Below are 21,259 nucleotides of genomic sequence, written 5' to 3'. Positions count from 1 at the left end.
ATCAGCCTATTATTATCATTCATTGTCATTTAATAAAAAGTACACAAAATGGCTAAAAGATATCCAGCTTCCCTGAAAAGGAAAGGCTTGAGTGAAAACCAAAAGAATACATTAAAGTAAAAGAAGGGAAAGAGGAAGGAGAGTCGTAGAAAGCATAAAGGCAATAGGTGTAAACCTATTTCCTGAGTTTGTTATTCATTCTCCATGTAAAAAAGCCTCATTTCCTATGTCAAAGTTAGTGGGATTTATGCATTATATCTCTTTTCCTTTCCTTTCCTTTCCTTTCCTTTCCTTTCCTTTCCTTTCCTTTCCTTTCCTTTCCTTTCCTTTCCTTCTTTCCTTTCCTTTCCTTTCCTTTCCTTTCCTTTCCTTTCCTTTCCTTTCCTTTCCTTTCCTTTCCTTTCCTTTCCTTTCCTTTCCTTTCCTTTCCTTTCCTTTCCTTTCCTTCCTCCTTTCCTTTCCTTTCCTTTCCTTTCCTTTCCTTTCCTTTCCTTTCCTTTCCTTTCCTTTCCTTTCCTTTCCTTTCCTTTCCTTTCCTTTCCTTTCCTTTCCTTTCTTCTTCTTTACTTTCTTTTTCATATTTCAAATGAGCAGTTACCAGCACAGAAGAACTGGCCAGCCTACAAGGGAGGCCTCAGGCTGCTCCAAAGCTTGCTGTGATTCCAGGTTTTTTGAGTGGGAGCTGCTGCCACCTGCTGTCTCCAATACTCTTCCTGCAGTGAACATTAACTAAGAGTACACCTGTCCGATTCCAAGGTTAATGTGGACAGATTTTGTCCCCAGTCTTTAAAAAATGATTCAGAAAAGCAGTGCTAAAAATTACAGAAACTTGGAAGATTTTAAGCTTTTTAACATGTTTTAAAATACCTATTTTCTCTGTTAGAATATTTGCACTTGATTAACACTCATTTCCTCTCATGTACAGATTATAGTGGTGTCCTAATTTTTAACTCTTTAAAAAAGGTAGGAGTTTGATTTTCATTTTTCTTCCTCCACTCAAGTTTTTAAAATCTTTCCTGGTCCATATGCTTCAATGAACATATTCCTAGATAAGATGGAATATGAACTAGAACATAGAGATGATTTTGAATTTTTTAAAAGATTTTATTTATTCATGAGAGACACAAAGAGAGGCAAAGACACAGGCAGAGAGAGAAGCAGGCCCCATGCAGGGAGCCCGATGTGGGACTCGATCCTGGGACCCCAGCCCAGGATCATGCCCTCGGCCAAAGGCAGACACTCAACTAACTGCTGAGCCACCTAGGCTTCCTAATTTTGAATTTTTTTGTGTTCACCTAAATGGTACTGATTTTATTTATTTATTTATTTATTTAAAAGAGTGCACACATGTGGGGCAGGGGCACAGGGCAGAAGGAGAGAGAGAATGTTAAGCAGGTTCCAGGCCCAGTGTAGCACTTGACTTGGGGCTCTATCTCACAACCCTGAGATCATGACCTGAGCTGATATCAAGTCGGACTCTTAACCAACAGAGCCATCCAGGCACCCCAATGATGCTGATTTTATAAGATGGAAAATACCAAGAAAAGATGTTGCAGATAGGAGAGCATGTATTTCCAAATCTAGATAAAGAGAAGGAAAAAGACATTGAATATGGATTTTCAATATTTTATAAAACAGCCTGAAATTAGAATTAGTTGCTGAATCAACCAGCTACACACACACACACACACACGGGGGGGGGGGAGTTTCTTGGCATATTTAGAGATTTATGGAAATTTGATACCCATAATGGTTGAGAAAATGAAGTTATGTATTGTTCTGATTTTAAACTATAGATGCTGAAATACAAAATAAAATAGCAAATGCAACAAGCAGAGCATAAGAAAAAATCATGACTAGGAAGAGTTTTTCAAAGAAATGCAAGGGTTGTTCAATACCAGAAAAGTCTATTAATGTAATCCATCTCATCAACAGATTAATGGCGGGCAAAAGCTTATGAGCTCTCAAAATATGTAGAAGAACCTACAATCCAGTGTTTACATTGAAAAACACACTTTAAACAAGCTATTAATAAAATATAACTTCTTTAATCTGATAAGAATATCTACCAAAATCTATAGCAAATGACATATTTAATAGTGAAAATTTACAAATATTACAATTAAAGGTGAACATCAGGTAAGGATATTTACTATCACTGCTCCCAGACTATATCACTGGAATTCCTAGCTAATGCAATAAAATAAGAAGTGATAAGATATGTAATCATTGGAAAGGGGTAAATTATTTGAACACAATATAATTGTCTACATAGAAAATTCAGGGGAGGGACTCCTGGGTGGCTCAGTGGTTGAACACCTGCCCTTGGTTCAGGTCATGATCCCAAGGTCCTGGGATCGAGTCCCACATTGGGCTCACTGCAGGGAGACTGCTTCTCCCTCTGCCTATGTCTCTGCCTCTCTCTGTGTCTCTCATGCATAAATAAACAAAATCTTAAAAGAAAATTCAGGGGAACTTACTGACAAGCTATTGAAATTAATTTAGCAAGGTTACTGGATATAAGCTTGATACATGAAAATCAGTAGGGTTGAGGTACATAAGTAATAGCCAATTAAAATGTTTTTTAAATGGCATTGGCAATAAAAACACTACATATTTTAAATGATATGCATAACCTTAATGGCATGATATAATTTTATGGGAAAACATATATAAATGGAAAGATATGCCATATTCATGTATATGAATAGGTGACTCAATATCATGTAGATGTCAATTCTCCCCCCAAATTAATATTTAAATTCAAAGAATAAAATATTATATTCAAGGAGGAAAGAAATTCTTTAAAAAAATTGTAAAAGCAACATAAAAGTAAGGATTGAGAAACCTGAAACTGTTTGTATGATAAAATAATCCATATACAAATTTAAAATATAAAGATAAGCTAATAACTTAGAAACAAGATTTGTTATGGATATAGGATATTCCAATAAGCAATGAACAATAGTCAATTGACAGAAAAAGAAATGAGAATGGTCAATAATTATGCCACAAGTTGCTCACTTTCCTTTATAATCAGAGACATTCAAATGAAATCCATACAAAAAGGCATTTTACACTTAATTCAACAATAACAAAGTCGATAAATTGCTGGGAAAGGACAACTTGCAATTATTATGGAGGGAACTGTAAATTGTAAGACACTTTGAAGAAGAGTTTGACAATATCTAGTCAGTTGAAGATACTCAAAGGTTGTAACAATTTCATTTCTCCATATTATCCTAGACTAGGAAAGTACACATGTGCACAAAATATATGAATAAGGATCTTTGCTACTGCATTGTTTATATTAGCCAAACTACCTCAATTTCAGACAATAGAATTGATAAATAAATCCATAAGTAAATCATGACATAAACATAAAATTGTGTGCCATAAGAGCAACTAAAATGAGTCACTCAGTGCTAACTGTATCAAAATGGAAATATATGGCATACAACACTGAAGGAAAGATCATGAATTACAGAAGAGAAAATGCATTTTTTAAAAGATTTTATTTATTTATTCATGAGAGACACAAGGAGAGAGAGAGGCAGAGACACAGGCAGAGGGAAAAACAGGCTCCATACAAGGATCCAGATATGGGACTCAATCCAGACACTCCGGGATGACACCCTGAGCCAAAGGGAGGTGCTCAACCACTGAGCCACCCAGGCATCCCCATTTTTAACCATAGTAGTTATTTATGTATATTTTACAGACATACTAATCAATACTAGATATTGTTGTGAATACATAAAAGCATACTACAAGTATAAACGTGGGAATGATTTTAAACCAACAAGAATATATCTCTAGGGAAAAAGAAATGAGTTGACTTTTAAATATAATACTCTATTGCTGATAAATATTGAAGTAAACATAGAAAGTTATTTTAAAAAGATCTAGTCCAATTTCCTACTTCCTGAACTTTATATGATTATACAATATTTTCTACATAAAACCTTTCTGGACCTGAACCTAAGTTTTAACCTTAAATTTCCATAAATACTCTACAACTGAAACTATTCCTCCTGCTTTCCAATCACTTATTCAGTTTGTTCAATTTTCAACAAATATTTGTTGGCTACTACTTATGTTGCAACCACTGTTATAAATCGCTGAGGATGCTGCCGAAAAAAAAGAAGAAAGAAAGAAAGAAGAAAGAAAGAAAGAAAGAAAGAAAGAAAGAAAGAAAGAAAGAAAGAAAGAAAATAATCTTGATGTTTATCCTATCTCAAAATCTAGAACAGCACTATATAATAGTGTTTCCTGTGATGATGGAACTGGTCTACACCTGTGCTGTTCAGTATAGTTACTACTAACCACATGTGGCTATAGAGCCTTTGAAATTATGGCTACTGTGACTGAGGAACTAATTTTTAATTTTATTTAATTTTATCTAACTTAAATAGTCACATGTGACTAGTTGCTACTATATTGGGCCATACAGAGCTAGAAGAAATCATATAGATAATTTTTGTTCAGAAATCTAATTATTTTTTCACTTTTTTTGAATATATATATATTTTTAATTTTATTTATTTATGATAGGCACACAGAGAGAGAGAGAGAGGCAGAGACACAGGCAGAGGGAGAAGCAGGCTCCATGCACCAAGAGCCCGACGTGGGACTCGATCCCGGGTCCTCAGGATCGCGCCCTGGGCCAAAGGCAGGCGCCAAACCGCTGCGCCACCCAGGGATCCCCTATATTTTCACTTTTAAAAAAGATTTTATTTGGGGTCCCTGGGTGGCTCAGTGGTTGAGCATCTGCCTTCAGCTCAGAGCGTGATCCTGGAGTCCTGGGATCAAGTCCCACATCAGGATCCCTGCATGGAGCCTGCTTCTCCCTCTGACTGTGTCTCTGCCTCTCTCTCTCTCTCTCTGTCTCTCATGAATACATGGATAAAATCTTTAATAAAAAAAAGATTTTATTTATTTATTTGAGCGAGAGAGTGAGGGGGAGAGAGAGACAGTGACATGAGTAGGGGAGGGGGGCAGATGGAGAAGGAGAAGCAGACTCCTCACTTTTCAGGGAACCCAATGCAGGCCTCTTTGTGAGGCTCATCCCTGAACTCCAGGATCATGACCTGAGCCAAAGGCAGATGCTCAACCAACTGAGCCACCAAGGCACCCCAGACATCTAATTATTTTCTAATGGTCTAAAAGAGTTAAATTACCGAGAGAGGTTTAATTTTTTTCCTATAGTGTAGGGGTGCCTGGGTGGCTCAGTTAAGTGCCTGCCTTTGGCTCAGGTCATGATCCTGGGGTCCTGGGATCAAGCCCTCATGTGGGGCTCCCTGCTCAGTGGGGGGGCCTGTTTCTCCTTCCTCTCCTGTTCCTCCACCCTGCTCGTGCTCTCTCACTCTGTCAAATAAATCAATAAAATCCTAAAAAAAAAATTTCCTATAGGGTAGCTTATGTTGTATATTTCAGTATTGTTTACCACTTGAATTTTCTAAAGGGCAAGTAGAATGGAGGAGTTGAGTGTAATGACAGAAAAAATACTTCGTTAACTTATAAAGAACCAAGGATAGCAGAGCCTTCAAAATACATAAAAATTAAAAGAAAACAACCAAGAAACTAGGGGAAACAAATTGAAATTGTTATTATGAATAGAGGCCTGGAAGAAAAGACATAGTACATAATAGTCATATTGAATTATTTTAAAATATGAATCAACTAAATGAAATTTAATTTGTATTAAATAATTAAATTATAAGATGAGTGTTTTTTTTTAAAAAAATTTAAAGTATAAGTTGTATTAAATTACCTATAAACAGGGAATGGCTTTCAAATGATAATTCAAATTCAAACATATTAATTAACATACAACTCTCCTGGAGTAGTTATTTTGTACAAAGTGAGGCAAGTTTTCTTCTGAAAAAAATCCCCAAATAAAAACTACTCTCCAATTCTTCTTTGTTTTAGATTCTTCTATTGATACTGTTGAATTTATTTCCCTGAGGAACTGAAACCAACTGCATTCACTCGTGTGTGTCTAGAGTTTGCAATGGAAGCCAATAGTTCTGAAATTAGTCCTCTGAGGTCAATAGTGTCTCTTCCGCAAGTGTTAATGTTACCTGCTGATAAATGGACTTTTAGCTATTTACCTCTACATGGTTCCTACCTGCTTCTTTTATTTACTGTAATCACAGTAATATATAGTATATACAGACCAAAATGTGGTTAATATCAATAAAGGACAACTAAAACAATAATGAACTTAATTTCCTCTGTGAAGGACAACCTTTCTGATGACTAAGAAAAACCATATGGGATACAGAAAGCTGTAATGGAAAAAAAAAACACATGTTTTGAGGTCAGACAGACTTGGATTTAAATCTTAGTATTATGGTATACTAGCAGAGTGCCTTGGGGCAGCTAACTTAATGACACTGGTCTCAGTTTTCTCTATTGAACAGAGGCAATAAAAATAATTCTGTTTACATATCTGACATAGGGTTAAATGAGAAAATGAATGAAAGATTGTGGTATGTAGTGGACAATCAATGTTGGATGAGACCTCCTTCAACTCTTTCTCCCGTCCCCTATCTTATCATTAAAGGAACAATACATGTCTTAGTCTAGCTTATAAGGACCTGCAAGTACGCAAAATGCAATCTTCATTTTGTGTACTACAATTCATCGTGGTATATTCATATTCTTTTAGAGAATGAAGGGACCTGGGGGAAGATGAGCTGCTTTATTTAAAATAAATGAATGATTAATCTTGAGAATAGACACACATGCTACCAAATGGGCAGTCATTTGGTTGATACTGATGAAAAAAAAATGAAATGATTCTTTTGTTTTGGATATTCACAGTAAACATTAAGTATTTTATCCTATGTACCAATTTTGTGCACAATTGGGTCTGTCAAATTGGTGCAAACCTCCAACTGCATAAGGCCATGTTAGACAGTCTCAGGGTACGTGGAACTGCTCACCTCACTCACTCGAGGGTTTATACCTTAGCCCAGGCATCATTCTCGCTGGATAAGCTGTAGCTCTGTGTTATATGATAAGTTTTGCTACAGTGGTGGGGACACTACTGCCAACAGAAGACAATGAAATGTTTCAAGAGGGCACTCATTAAACCTGCAGATACTTGACATCTAAAATGAATAGAGAGGCAAACTGATTATTTAATATCTTAAACTAATCGTTTAAAAGAAAAAAAAGTTTAAAATTAACCTTTTACATTTTAAAGTTCCTATCTATACGTACAAGCACGAATGTACACATACACAAATTAAGGGTTATTCATATTATTTTTTGTTACATCAATTTCAAATTATAGAAAGGGTTTATCCTGTCAATATTGCTAAGATAAAAGTTCTTCCTCTTGTATTTTACCACTAAGAAAGTTTATGAAAGAATATAGTTGTATTTTATCATTGGCATTGATAAAATATAAGTACAGTGACATTTAAGTTCATCTCTTGAACACGCAGCACTACCTTCTTAGAGACAGCCAGAGGCTAACTTACATGACCTGGAAACTTAAGAGCTTCACTTTCAGGAATTACTTGGAAGTCTTGCATTTTGTTTTAATAAGGTAAAATGGCCTTATATATAAAATCTTGAGGCGTGTATGTGTTTTTTAATTTAAAACATTTTTTTAAGGTTTTATTTATTTTTTCATGAAAGACACAGAGAGAGAGGCAGAGACATAAACAGAAGGAGAGGCGGGCTCCCTGCCAGGATCCTAATGTGGGACTTGATCCCAGGACTCCAGGGTCACAATCTGAGCCAAAGGCAGATGTTCAACGACTGAGCCCACTCACTCACATGCCCGTGTGTGTGTTTATTAATACTATTTGGAAGCGATAGGAAATCTATCTCATGATTTTTACCATATTGAAGACACAGTAACTTTTGCTAAATGCATAAATGGCAGGCAGAAATAATTCCCAATTTGGGGTGCTACAAAAAGAAATATCCAATGAAACAAGATAAAAACTTGTTTAGTCATTGTTTTTTGTAGCTATCTCTTCCCAGAGCTTTAAAGTAAGTGCCAATGCAGATGGTAGTTGTTCTTTCTTTTCTTCCTAATCTCTCAATTAAATAATAGCATCATAGCAGCTGTAAATTAAGAGCTGGAGAAGGGGCTTAGATAATTCAGTAATTGGATAAATTTGGAGACAGAATTTTCTGATCCTCCTCCACCTGGACACCCATACTCTAGGTCTGCTGCTTTTTGTCATAATTTCAAACTCAAGAAAGAAAGAAAGAAAGAAAGAAAGAAAGAAAGAAAGAAAGAAAGAAAGAAAGAAAGAAAGGAGAAGAGAAAGAGAGAAAGAGAAAGAAAGAAAAGAGAGAAAGAAAGAAAGAAAGAAAGAAAAAAGAAAGAAAGAAAGAAAGAAAGAAAGAAAGAAAGAAAGAAAGAAAGAAATAATTTCTCAAAGGAGAAAAATGCATGCAAAAAAAATGTTTTAATTTGTACTTAAATCCTCAGGCAAATCAATCCATCCAAAGTTAAACTTGGACATCCAATGAAACATGGTGGGTGGCCCACATATATTAACCATCTTTCTCTCTTCAGACCTTACTAAAATGATATTAAAGAAATTTAAGATGGGGATATATCCATGGGGGGTGGGGATAATGGAGAGACCTCAGTGGAGAAGACATTTTGGGAACAGGAAAGCAGATGCTTACATGGTAACTGCAGAGAATGGAAGAAGTAACAGCCACATAAAAGGAGCTAATGACGAAAAGAAAGCTCAAACTCCTGTGTGTGCAAGACTCAGAGACAACAGAAGGTTATGTCAGATGCTCTGGAAAGTGGAGAAAATAAAGAAAAATTAAAGATATGAGATCCTGGGTATAAGGCGCCTAACACAAAAACAGAAGTAAAAGGAAGCCTAGGATGACAGTGGGGCAGCCAACAGAAATCAATCCATTCAGAAAGGAGCAAGGGGGTGGAAGGCTCTGGGATGGAGATCTTCAAGAAAAATAATAAAATCTGTAGATCACATTTTTGAGCATTTGGGGAAGGAGTAACAAAATGAACAAAACCAAAAGCTAAAAACCAGGAGAAAATATACGCAAAAGACAAATGCCATGAAATACTGTTATCTAAAACATATAAGGAACACTTAAAACTCAACAATAAGAACACAAACAATCCAAATAAAAGTGGGCCACAAACTTAACAGACACCTCACCAAAGAATATATACAGATGGTAAATAAGTGTATGAAAAGATACACCATATCATATGCCATCAAGGAAATGTAAATTAAAACAATTATGAGATACCACTACACACTTATCAGAATGGCCAAAATCCAGAACACTGACAACACCAAATGCTCTTGAGGATGTGGAGTAAAAGGGACTCATTCATTGCTGGAGGGAATGCAAAATCACACATCCACTATGGAAGACGGTTTGGTAGTTTCTTACAAAAGTAACATACTCTAATCATACAATCCAGCACTCACATTACTTGTTATTTACCAAAGGACCTGAAAACTTCTGTTCACACAAAAACCTGCGTGCGGCATTTATAGCAGCTTTATTCATAATGGTCACATTTTGGAAGCAACCAAGATGTTCTTCAACAGGTAAGTAAATAAACTGTGGTACATCCAAATGATGGAATATTATTCAGTACTAAAAAAACACATGAACTATTAAGCCATGAAATGACATGGAGAAATCTTAAATGCCTATTTCTAAGTGAAAGAAGCCAACCTGAAAAGGCTACATGCATATTGGATGATTCCAACTATATTTCATTCTGAAACTATGGAGACAGAAAAGAGATGAGTGGTTGCTTGGGGCTGGTGGTTGGGGGAAGGGTATGAATGGGAGAAGAACAGAGGATTTTTAGGGCAGTGCAAATACTCTGCATGATAATATAACGGTGGATACATGACATTATACATTTGTACAAACCTACAGAATGTACAACACCAAAAGTGAACTCTATTATAAACTATAGACCTTGGTGATTATAATGTACTTATTTGGGTCCATCAGTTGCAGTCAATGGACCACTCTGGTGGGAGATATGGGTAAGGGCAAGGCTATGTATGTGGGTTGGTAGTGAGTATATAGAAAATCTCTGTACCCTCATATTAACTTTGCTGTGAACCTAAAACTGCTTCAAAAAACTCAAAGTCTTATTAAAAAAAAAAAAAGCTAAACTGGACATCCCGCTAAACATAGTTAAAAACACAATGAAAAGCAAGTACTAATTCTAGGGAAAAAGTGTACCAGAAGAGAAATAGAACTAATTTTGAACATGGTGTTATATCTCCACATACTAAGTTAGGGTCAAAAGGAAAGATAATTTGAGACAGAGAAATCATCATCTACTATATAAGAGTAAGAATCCAGAACTAACAGAAGCATATTATGCAGAAGTAAAGATGTGAATGTCAAGAAATACAACTGAAATAGAAAAGGATTTGGCATAAGGCTTCTCTATTTCATTAAAAGCCATTTGTAATATCCGATTTTGTAAAAAACATGTGAGTGTATTGTTTTTTAGAAAAAATAAATCCAAATAAAAGCAATACCAGGAAGAAGCAGGATCCTATAAAATGTCTCACAGAGTTTCAAATATATCACAGCAAATTAACAGAGGCTTCCTATAAGGTTCAGATCATTTAAGGTGCAATGCTTCAAGTGTTTTAATATATTTTACTATTAACAAAAAGCGAGATAGGCTTATAGCACTTTGCAGCCTTGCATGGCAAATTACTTTCAAAAGAATGACGGCTTCCCTTACTCTAAAAAAAATCCAGTCAAAGGCTTAGTTATATTCTTTTTAGAAACCTTTTGTGGGTGTGGAGCGGGATGGGAGTGGGGAGGTTTAAGGGAGATAAATTCACTTTGCAAAATCATTTCAGTTTGGATTCTTGCATTCAGACATTTCATCCTATTTTAAAGGGCAAACCACCTTATCTTCACAACAGCTGAGTAGTAATAAGGCGACGCAGCAGAAGGCAGGTCCTATCAAATGTATCTCCAGCCTTCACACACTTAGGAAAACAAGCTTCAAGGGGATGGCTTCTGGTCCCCAGAACATCAGACCTCTGATCCGGGGGATCAAACATCCACCTCTGTGGCACTTGCCCTACCTCCTTTCAGCTACACATAGGCACCTCTTGCATCATATAATCTGGGCATATTTCCCTCTTCAATCACACACATCTGACAGTTGGGTGGTCCAGCTGGCATGCAAACAAAAGCTGCCCGGCCACACCACAAGCTATACCGATGCCACAGGCAAGTCTGTCCATTGCCCCAGCCTGGGCATCAGCTGACAGCTCTCACCTCATTGCTCCCAGCTCGGGTTTCTTCTGATTCTCTTCTATAAACCATTGGGGTTTATGGGAACATATAAAGCTGTTCAGGAAAGTTCTTCTTGGGGATCACTCTAAACATCAAAGCTGGTTCTTTTTTAAAAAACAAATTTTACATAAAAGCTAATCTTGAATTAACATTTACATAAAACATTATGCTGATTTTTTTTTGCCAAAACATAATTTTGGATTTTTTTTTTATGAATCATATAAAAAGTTTGTACAACTTGGCACCATAAACATGACAAACACTTCCTGTTTTCCATTTGGGACACCAACCACTTTTGATTCTTATTCTGTCACTTTTTCCTTTTTTCCCCACTATTGGCTTCAATTCCTCTGCAAACTCTTTAAAAGTTGATGTTAACTGTTTTTGTGAATTGGGATTGAAAGGGCAAAGAGTGAGTAGGAGGGGGCATGTTCACTTCTCAGTGGGATGAGAACCTGTTAGAATTATGAGTGTTATTTTGGTTCCCTACTGTGTTTTTCACAAGACATTATTAAATTAAAATACAATGTGAATTTATATTAAAATAAACGTAATTTCAGATGTGAGTTCCAGATAATTATTTTTCAGTGGGTTCTCCTTGGGTTATGTCATTCATCACCTTACGCATTGTTCCTGTACAATCCTCCCCATTCCAGACTCTCCCTAAATTTGACTTGCATTTCCAAAACACTAAATGACTTCTTCTCTTTTGTTTTCTTACCCATTCCAAGAGTTACTCAAAATCAAGATATTAAATATAAACATTTACTATGATTTTCCCAGACCTGCTTCCTCTCCTAGTTAACAACTTAAAAGAAGCTAGGGTCCTTCCTCTATGTTTCTATAGCACATTGCCCATAATCCTATTAAATAGTCTTGGGGTTATCTTTTATGTGTTTATCTGCCCTACCTCATCCGAAATGAGTTATAAAAACCCGCAGAAAGGGACGGTGCCATATTGATCTTCACAGACCCAGATCCTACAAAAAGTGACTGACCCAGTAAGCAAATGCTAACTGACTGAATAGACTCTCCCATCTTCTCCTTTTGATGGTGAATTCTGGACCATCTAACAGTCTGGTTGTCCACGCTGGACACCTTGGCATCACCTTCCTCTTCTTCATTTCTACCAGCCTTGTCCTTATACTGTTCAGATGTCTTTTGCCCAGATTCTTGCTATAGATAGCCTCCTTCCAAGTCTTTGTACCTCCACTATCCTTACCTCTGCTGTAAGATGAGTCCTTTGATATGGAGACTGGCTCCGGTTGCTCTCCTGCTGAAGAATCTCCAATGCCCCATTGGCTAAGGAACAAATTCAAATTTCTTACTGCTACACATGAAGCTTTCCTTCCCTATTGGTCTCTGTCAACCTGTCTACCATCATTTCTTTGCACAGTCTTGCCAAACTTTCAGCTCACAATTACTAAAGTCTAGTGACTTCCTAAGCAGAGAAGCTACACAGGTAGTGGTGATGGGAGAACACGGGTCTGTGGATTAGGAAAGCACCATCTTCAGCAGTTGTTTAAATGAGGTAACATGGAGGGGCACCTGGGTGGCTCAGTGGTTGAGCATCTGCCTTTGGCTCAGGGTGTGATCCCGGAGTCCTGGGATCGAGTCCCACATTGGGCTCACTGCTTCTCCCTCTGCCTATGTCTCGGCCTCTCTTTCTCTCTTTGTCTTTAATGAATAAATAAATAAAATCTAAAAAAAAATGAGATAACATGGAGACACGATTACATTAAGAGTGTAATAAAATATATATATTGAGGAGTAATGTAAGGAAAATAAAGTTTTTGAGAATATTCTCAAGGGCAGCATTATCATTTTCATAGTTCCCAAACCAATGACAGTATCCCTTTTCTCTAGGTCCTTCCCAGTGTTAGAACCTTGAATTGCTTCTGCCACTATACATATCACATGTCTCGGCCTCACATACTCCTGCCGACAATAGCTTCCAACCTCCCTCCATTTTCCTTTTTGATCCAGTTAATACCAGTACATATTTTCAAGCAACAGGTCATATTCTCTTACCTTGAAATATTATTACCTGCCTAATAGGCAGGTTGGGCTAACAGTTATTTCTCTGTTTCCAAGGCATTTTCCCATAATTTCATGAATTATTATATTGGAATTATCTTCCAAATGTCTATTCTCCCCATCCAGAAACTATAGGTATCCAAGGTCAGGGACTGTATTTTCTTCATCTTCATAGCCCAAATACCTAGATGAGTGACTAGCCCCAGCTAGACATTTCATAAATGCTTGTTGACCGAAAGAACGGGCTACTCTATTTCTGCTCCTTGGTTGTGAATCTATGCCACAGACCAGTCTGGCTTCTCGCTGGAAATAACAGGCAGGTGGCAAATCTCACTATGGCAGCCATTTATAAAAATCACTGATGAAAAGTGAAATAAGTTCTTAACTCGGAATAGCCTAGACTACTCCTTCAGCTCCACTAACACAGTTGCTGGACTAAACTTCTCTGAGAATATATTGTCTTGCAGCTGTTTTTTCTTATTTGCATGTAGACTCAAGTCAAATGGTGGTCCTATTTGTCGCTTCATGTAGGCAATCTGTCTGGCTAAATGTACCACTAATTCTAACAGTGCTGCAGAACTTGGAGTCAAATGGTATTTTAGCAGATGAGTTAGCTAATTATGTTAGTGAGGAAGTAGGCTTAGGAAAATTATCTTTGACAGGGAATGCTTTTGCCTGAAATCTTTATTGTCTCAGGATAATTATTATTGTCTCATTACTCTGAAATTATGGTCAGTTAATTTCCAAGTTGAATCAACCAAAAGCAGAAGGCTTAAGGGTCCATTCCTTTATTCAACTGGTCATTTAACAGTTTTTTGTTACAATTCTAATTCTGCATTAGGCACTGTGCTGAATAATGGATATGCAGTGTGGAAAAAGCAAATGTGATTCTTGTTCTCATGGGAAAGGCATAAAATACACAAGAAAATGCATAAAATATGAATAAAGATAATTTAACATATAGTGTGATTATTTTATTCTATGTGTAGATCCCTTCTCACTTTCTATGGAGAAATTTCCAAATATAACCAATTAAAATATTCAGGTTCTGAACATACCTTTGTCTACTACATTCTCAGATAATAATCTCATCTCTGAAAAAAACAGAGCCTACTGGGCATGAACATTCAAAAGTGCTTCACTGGTCTTCAGAATGTATCCATGTTTTACTCTCCATACTTGATCTTATTGTTCCAAGAGGAAGAAGGAGCAACCCAGTTCCTCTGCAAGGATTACACTATATTATAAATTACAACTTTTCAAGGTCTCCTGGGGGACTTGGGTTCCATTTTTTGGCTTGACCTATACATGTTTAATATCTCCCATGGTAAAAAAAAAAAAAAAAAAAAAAAAAAAAAGTATTTGTTGGAGATCTTACTGTCTCAAGCCACTATTTTGTCATGTTATTTTCATTCCTTGATGCTCTTAAAAAACAAAAGGAGGTGGATATTTGTTCAATTCACTTCTCTATCATTCATTTGCATTTTAATTCTCTCTAATCTGGTGTCCACCCATATCATGGGATTGTTACTTCAAAAGGCTAACAGTAACCTCCTCTCAGCTGAAGTGGACATCTATAGTAGTATCATGCAGTGGCTACTTCCTCTTCTCTTGGCATCATTGCTTTGACTTTTTTAGGACCACCTTTTCCTCTTCTCTCAGTCCATGTGCTTTAGTGGGGCTGACTGTATCCTTAGCATCAAGGGTAGGCATGTAACATAGATATGAGCAAGTCAACATAGGCCATGATGATAGGGTCTGGGATCATCATGGGTCCTCATTAGAGCCAATCAGAACTAATACTGGAAGTGAGGTTGGAAGTAATTTAAAAGAGAAAGCTCATGGACTTGGACTTGAATGGATGGATGTAGACTGTTTATGTTACTGTCATCTCATGACAATGAGGGGAGAGCTTTTCAGAAACCATAGCCAAAACATTAAGCAAAGCCAAGAAGTGAAAAAAAGAAAAACTATGTCTGATTTCATTGATTAAACGAAACCCAACCAAATCTAATAACATGAATATTCATGAATTTTAAAGTTATGTGAGATAAATTATCTTTTGCTTTAAGCAGTTAGGGTTCTATGGTTGCTATCTTTTGCAACAAAAAGGGCAACAATTTAATCATAAAAAATCAGTGGCTAGGGGATCCCTGGGTGGCGCAGCGGTTTGGCGCCTGCCTTTGGCCCAGGGCCCGATCCTGGAGACCCGGGATCGAATCCCACATCAGGCTCCTGGTGCATGGAGCCTGCTTCTCCCTCTGCCTGTGTCTCTGCCTCTCTCTCTCTCTCTCTCTGTGTGTGACTATCATAAATAAATAAAAATTAAAAAAAATTAAAAAAAATCAGTGGCTAGTATTTGACAGAATTAAATAATCATTCCCTTTTTCAAATATGCACTATTCCTCTGCTTTTACCTATTTTTTTTTTGATCCTTTCTTTAATTCCTTCTAGGTCCTCTTTATATATAGCATCAAACCATAGAATTTCAGGGTTCGAATGGAAAAGGGGTAAAGAAACTAATACATATTGAGATTCTTGGAGATGGCACATTTTATGTACATAAATGTCTGTTGGAGGTATGGACACACTTTTTGGAATTATGTTTGGAATACAGCGTTAATGGTTAAAATGCTATAAAAAACATGTTAGATGAAGAGAAAATAGTTGTAACTTTGGACCTCATGCTATCATTTCCATTCTGAATGTAAAGAATGGAATATTAATGAAGCACAGAATGAAGGTTTTCACAGTGATAATGCCCCCAATTGTAGTTTGAAAAAAAGGAAGAACTATCATTGCATTGTGATACTAGCACACTTTCTAGAAAGCAATTAAATTGCCTTGCCACTTCAGTTTTTAAGAAAGCAAAAGGTTAGAAAATACAATAAAAATGAACATTATTTCCAAAGAGCACTGAAAGTCATTGGACTATAACATATTTGAAATCATATCAAAAAGCAGAATTTATGGCCTTATGAGTTATGGAAAAGGAAATTGAATTGTGTGTCTTATTTTTAAAACACAACTACTAAAAAGATGTTTCCATAGTAACAAGGTCAATACCAGTAGCCATTACAAACCTTCCTCTTTTCTGATAGCCGGTTTAAAGTTCTTTTCCAAACACCATTTTAAAAGCCCTATGAAAAAGTACAGCTTTTCTGATCATTCCTCTGAACCAAAAATGAGGAAAAAACACACATGGAGTATTGAATTTCTCATGTTTTATGGATTATAAGCATTCGTGGCTGTCATATTTCAGAAATAAGCCTGCCTGACTAGCTATTATGCCAACCCTTGAACATGGGATTTGATTAGCCTGATTGTAAATCTGGACAAACAGAAGTTGTTTGCAGTAGTATTCAAACAGAAATAAAAGGCGGCACAGCATTAAAAAAAAAAAACACACATTTCTTTAACATCTAAATATTGAAAGAGTTAAGTAAATAATCCTTGTTATTAGAAAAATTTCAAAGGCTCAGATGAAGTCTGATAGCACTGCTAGAGGAAGGTTAGAAAGATACAGACCACATGTTGTTTACAACAGAAATAAATAGCTCTTTGGCCATAAAATCAATTCATTTAGTGCCACCAGGAAGTGGCCTCTCCTTCCTCTTCCTTTTGTGTCAAGATATGCTTGCCTCCACGACAGGCATTTGCACCGCCTTATCTTCCCCACTAAATGGGGAGCCCCTTGAGAGCAGAGATGTTTTCTCTTGGTTTTCACAATAGTATCTCACACACAGGTTGTAGAACAAAAGGTACCAAAACGGTAAGTGGAGAATAAATCATGAAAATTTACAGCACAACAGGGCCTAGTCGACTTTTAGAAATGCTACACCTGTTTAAATGTGTCCTCATGATTTCAGTCTCTTTCAACCAAGAGTCTTGCTCACAACCTCACAACTGTTCAATAATGAATTGGCTCCCAGACCAATTCCCTCCGAATCTCTGCAGGGGGCCCCTGGCATCAGCATTTTTGAAAGCTACTCAGGTAATTCTAATGTGACCCTGGAGAGGAAAATCATTGCTTCAAACTGTCTCCTTGGGACTCAGTTAATGATTAACTTATTTATCTCAGCTTTTAGCTACTTGGGTTTTTCCCCTCAATATGGCCTCATAGTACTCTATTTGCCAAATCTATTAGACCTTTTATTATAACCTAATAATTTATTCTCTAGAATCACTTTTCATAATAAAAGCTCCAACTAAAAATGCTGTCTTACGCAATTAAAAACATTAACCAACAATTATTTATTGTATTCTGCTCGGTATACTTATTAGCTTTTTGTTGTGTAAACTCAGCCTTTGAAAGTCAGAGGTGACTACAGTACCAACATAGTAGGTACTAAGTAAATATTAGGAGAATTTACCATACGCTTTTGTTCTTTTATGCTTACCTTTCCTGGGCCTCAAATGCCTTTTATACTTTAAAAAGTATCTATTTGAAAAAATTCAGATTCATCCTAAAACACCCAGATCATATATATATATATATATATATATATTTTTTTTTTTTTTTTCTTCAAGGAAGCCGGTCCTGATTCAGACAAACTATTAAGCACTCCCTTCTTTGGCAGCCCTACTGCTTTTATGCCTCTATTTTGCACTTCTATGGCACTGCCATTTCTTTTTCTTCCTTTTTGTTTTAAAAATAAGTTCATTTTCACCACTTGGTGGTGAACAACCTTCAACAGGTACTGACTTAAGTTTCTCTGCTCTTTTTCTCTGAGGGTGCAGCAAAATAGCAAGAAACAATAGGCATTCGGTGAGCTTTCACTGAATGAAAGAATAAATGGCCACAGTGAAGGGAACTGGATGCGTTTCAAAACTGCTATGGCTAAGGATTGAATTGTGTTCCCTCCAAAAATTCATATATTGAAGCCAAGGCCCCTTTGTGATGGTATCTGGAAATGAGGACTTTGGGAGATAATTAGGTTTAGAGGAGGTCTTGAGGGCAGGGCATTCTTGATGGGATTAGTGTCCTTCTAAGTAGAGATACCAGAGAGCTTGCTGTCTCCTCACTGCCCTGTGAAGACATAGCAGCAAGGCAGCTTTCTGCAACTAGGAAGAGACCTCTCACCAAAACCGGACCATGCTGGCAGCCTCCAGAACTACGAGAAAGTAAATTTCTGTTGTTAAAAAACCCCAGTCTATAGAATTTTGTTTTGGCAGCCCGAGCTACTACAACTATGGACTGGGATTCAGTTACTCGAAGAGAACATTAATATAAACATGATAGATATGTATGCTTTTCTCTTTTATTTCAATCCTTTAAAGAGTAGGTTTTTTTTTTTTCAAAGTAAAGGTTATATCAAATGCAATTAGACTGGATGTTCCATAATTCATTCCAATTAAGTTTATTTTTTTAAAAAGATTTTATTTATTTATTTACTCAAGAAAGACACAGAGAGAGAGACAGAGACATAGGCAGAGAGAGAACAGGTTCCCCACAGGGAGCCGGATGTGGGACTCAATCCCAGGACCCTGGGATGGGGATCCTGCCCTGAGCCTAAGACAGATGCTCAACCATTGAGCCTTCCAGGCACCCCCTTCCAAATAAATTTGAGGCAAATTGCTTGGAATTTTCCTGGTAGACTAAGAAGCCAGACATAACCACATGATGTTGAAAATGATGCGATCTCACAGAACAGTTAATCGATGGGAAAAAATAAGTTACCTTGGGAACGATGTTATTACAGATAATTATTCAACAGGTCTCCTTTCTTTTCCCCTCAGGGGTAACATTCATTGAAGACCCAGGATGTTCCCTGCACTGGGCTAGACACTGTCACATGTTAATTTTCTTTTGTCCTAAGGTCAATTTAAGCTTATTTCATTCCAGCATTCTCTTGGGACTCTGGGTAATAAACTCCCCAGTCCTTATCGGGCAAATCTATTCTGTAATTGAGGTATATAAATGCCATAGTTTGAACTGGCAGCCTCTGCACTTTGTTTGGTAGATAAGTAACATTTTAAAATTTAAATTTAAAATTTGGGGAACCAGTACTCAGTTGTCAACATTTTATTTGGTCAGATAATAACATCCAAAGCAAATGAATGGCACCAGCTATCACCATCAGTCTACGAATGACAAAGCATTTGAACACAAAATAATCAAAGAATATACTTTAGAAGGGAATAAAGGGTGGTTTTCAGAGCGATTACATTTCCTCTAACAGAGAAAACACCATCATATTCTTTGTTCTCATTTCAGCTATATTGGTAAAACTTTGTTAAGAACAAATCCATCTCTGGGATAGATATAAAAATTCCCACCATTTACCTTCCCAAGCACTCTACTTCATTCCTATTTCTCACTATTTATTTTATTTTTTTCTAAAGATCTTATTTATTTATTCATGAGAGACACACACAGAGAGAGGCAGAGACACAGGAAGAGGGAGAAGCAGGCTCCATGCAGGGAGCCTGACGTGGGACTTGATCCTGAGATCCCCAGTCCCCAGGATCACACCCTGGGCTGAAGGTGGCACTAAACCACTGAGCCACTTGGGCTACCCTATTTCTCACTATTTAAAATCCTTTCCTTACTCTAACTCTTAAGGCTGGCCATTAACATACAAAGTAAACTCAATTTAATCTCAACAGCCACACAGGGGCCAAATGAAAAATGCCTGTCTACTTAGATGTTTTTATTTTCTCTCATTTTGTCAAATACTGAAGATAAATGGTGCTTCCAGGTACCAAGACTACTTTATACTTCAGCATTTACAATACATCATATGAATATCTATGTGAAGACTATAAATTAGAGACTAACCAATATAGCAACAAAACTTACATGTATGGACCCAATGAGACTACCCTCGCCATTACAATTCCAAGAATCAGAGTTGTTAAAACTGTAGAAAGAAAAGAGATCTGCAAAAGAAAATGTAAAGATATCGTCAGTTTGGAAAAGAGATTAGTGTATTAAAAATATTAGGTGTTTCTCTTTTTACTTGAGTAGAGCTTTATACAGTTTTTGTTTATACAATCCTGTAGTAGTTTTTTCTTACAGACTGGTGTTGCTAAATTTTTATCAGATCATAGTATTATTTTTTTCGCCAAAATGGGGGGGCAAGTATCATATATTACTAATCTTGCAATATGACTTTAAATGTTTTTAGTGGCTTACTGCATATAATACAAAACTGATGATTTTAGTTGATATGGATCAAAGGGAAGGTTTTCCGTTTCAGGTCCTATTTTGGTGTTGACTTGTGCTTTTTTTCTATTTATAATTGCTTCTTCTGCTTCTGTCTTTACCTTACCCTCCCCCCTTTCAATATAGGACCTTCCCCCCATACACACAACCACTCACACACATTTTTGGGGTGCCTCTCCTTTTTCCATTCTGTTCTTTAGCTCTGTTAGTCTATTTTTTCCTATTTTATTTTGCCCTTTGGTCTGTGTTTCTAAAGTCTTTGCTTTTTCTTTTCTCTTCTGTCACTATTTCAACTGGCTAAAATATAAACTGGTCTGTGTATATATGCATTTTGCACACTCATTATTAAATCTGTGCTTTTGCCCTTAATTTTTTAATGGATAAGCACATTTTAGACTTCTTTCTCTAATAAGAAAAACAAAATGTAAAATTGCTTTTATTTCATTTGGTTAACCTTGTTTCCTTGGTTGTTAGTTTTTAACTAGAAATAAGGTTCTGAGTCCTCTCATCTACTGAGGAACAGGGATTTTTAAGTAACATTCCCAAGTCACACAGCTTGAAAGTGGCAGAGGGAGAATTCAAATGCAAGCACCTAACTTCACATCAGGGCTCCTAATCACTCTGGGATTGCTCAATGGGAGACTTATTTAGATATTCCAATAGGACACCTTAAGGGAGACTTTAGGGAAAAATGTTCAGGTAATAATAGGATGGAATATTAGCTTTCTTTTCATGAATGCC

At 36.6% G+C, this 21,259-nt stretch overlaps 1 protein-coding gene across 1 annotated transcript in view; it reads right to left on the bottom strand.

The window, feature by feature from the left end:
• The window catches only part of SLC38A11 (solute carrier family 38 member 11), a 52,310-nt gene that overhangs the window by 17,133 nt on the left and 13,918 nt on the right, over positions 1-21,259 (bottom strand). The window contains exon 5 of the mRNA XM_055307738.1: positions 20,153-20,232. Within this exon, the coding sequence (XP_055163713.1) occupies positions 20,153-20,232 (80 nt within the window). The remainder of the gene's footprint in view (positions 1-20,152; positions 20,233-21,259) is intronic.

Source organism: Nyctereutes procyonoides, unplaced genomic scaffold, assembly GCF_905146905.1.
Source record: "Nyctereutes procyonoides isolate TBG_1078 unplaced genomic scaffold, NYPRO_anot_genome, whole genome shotgun sequence".
Lineage (NCBI taxonomy): Eukaryota > Metazoa > Chordata > Mammalia > Carnivora > Canidae > Nyctereutes > Nyctereutes procyonoides.
Note: the sequence above shows the minus strand (reverse complement) of the source record. Positions and strands in the feature narration are given on the sequence as shown.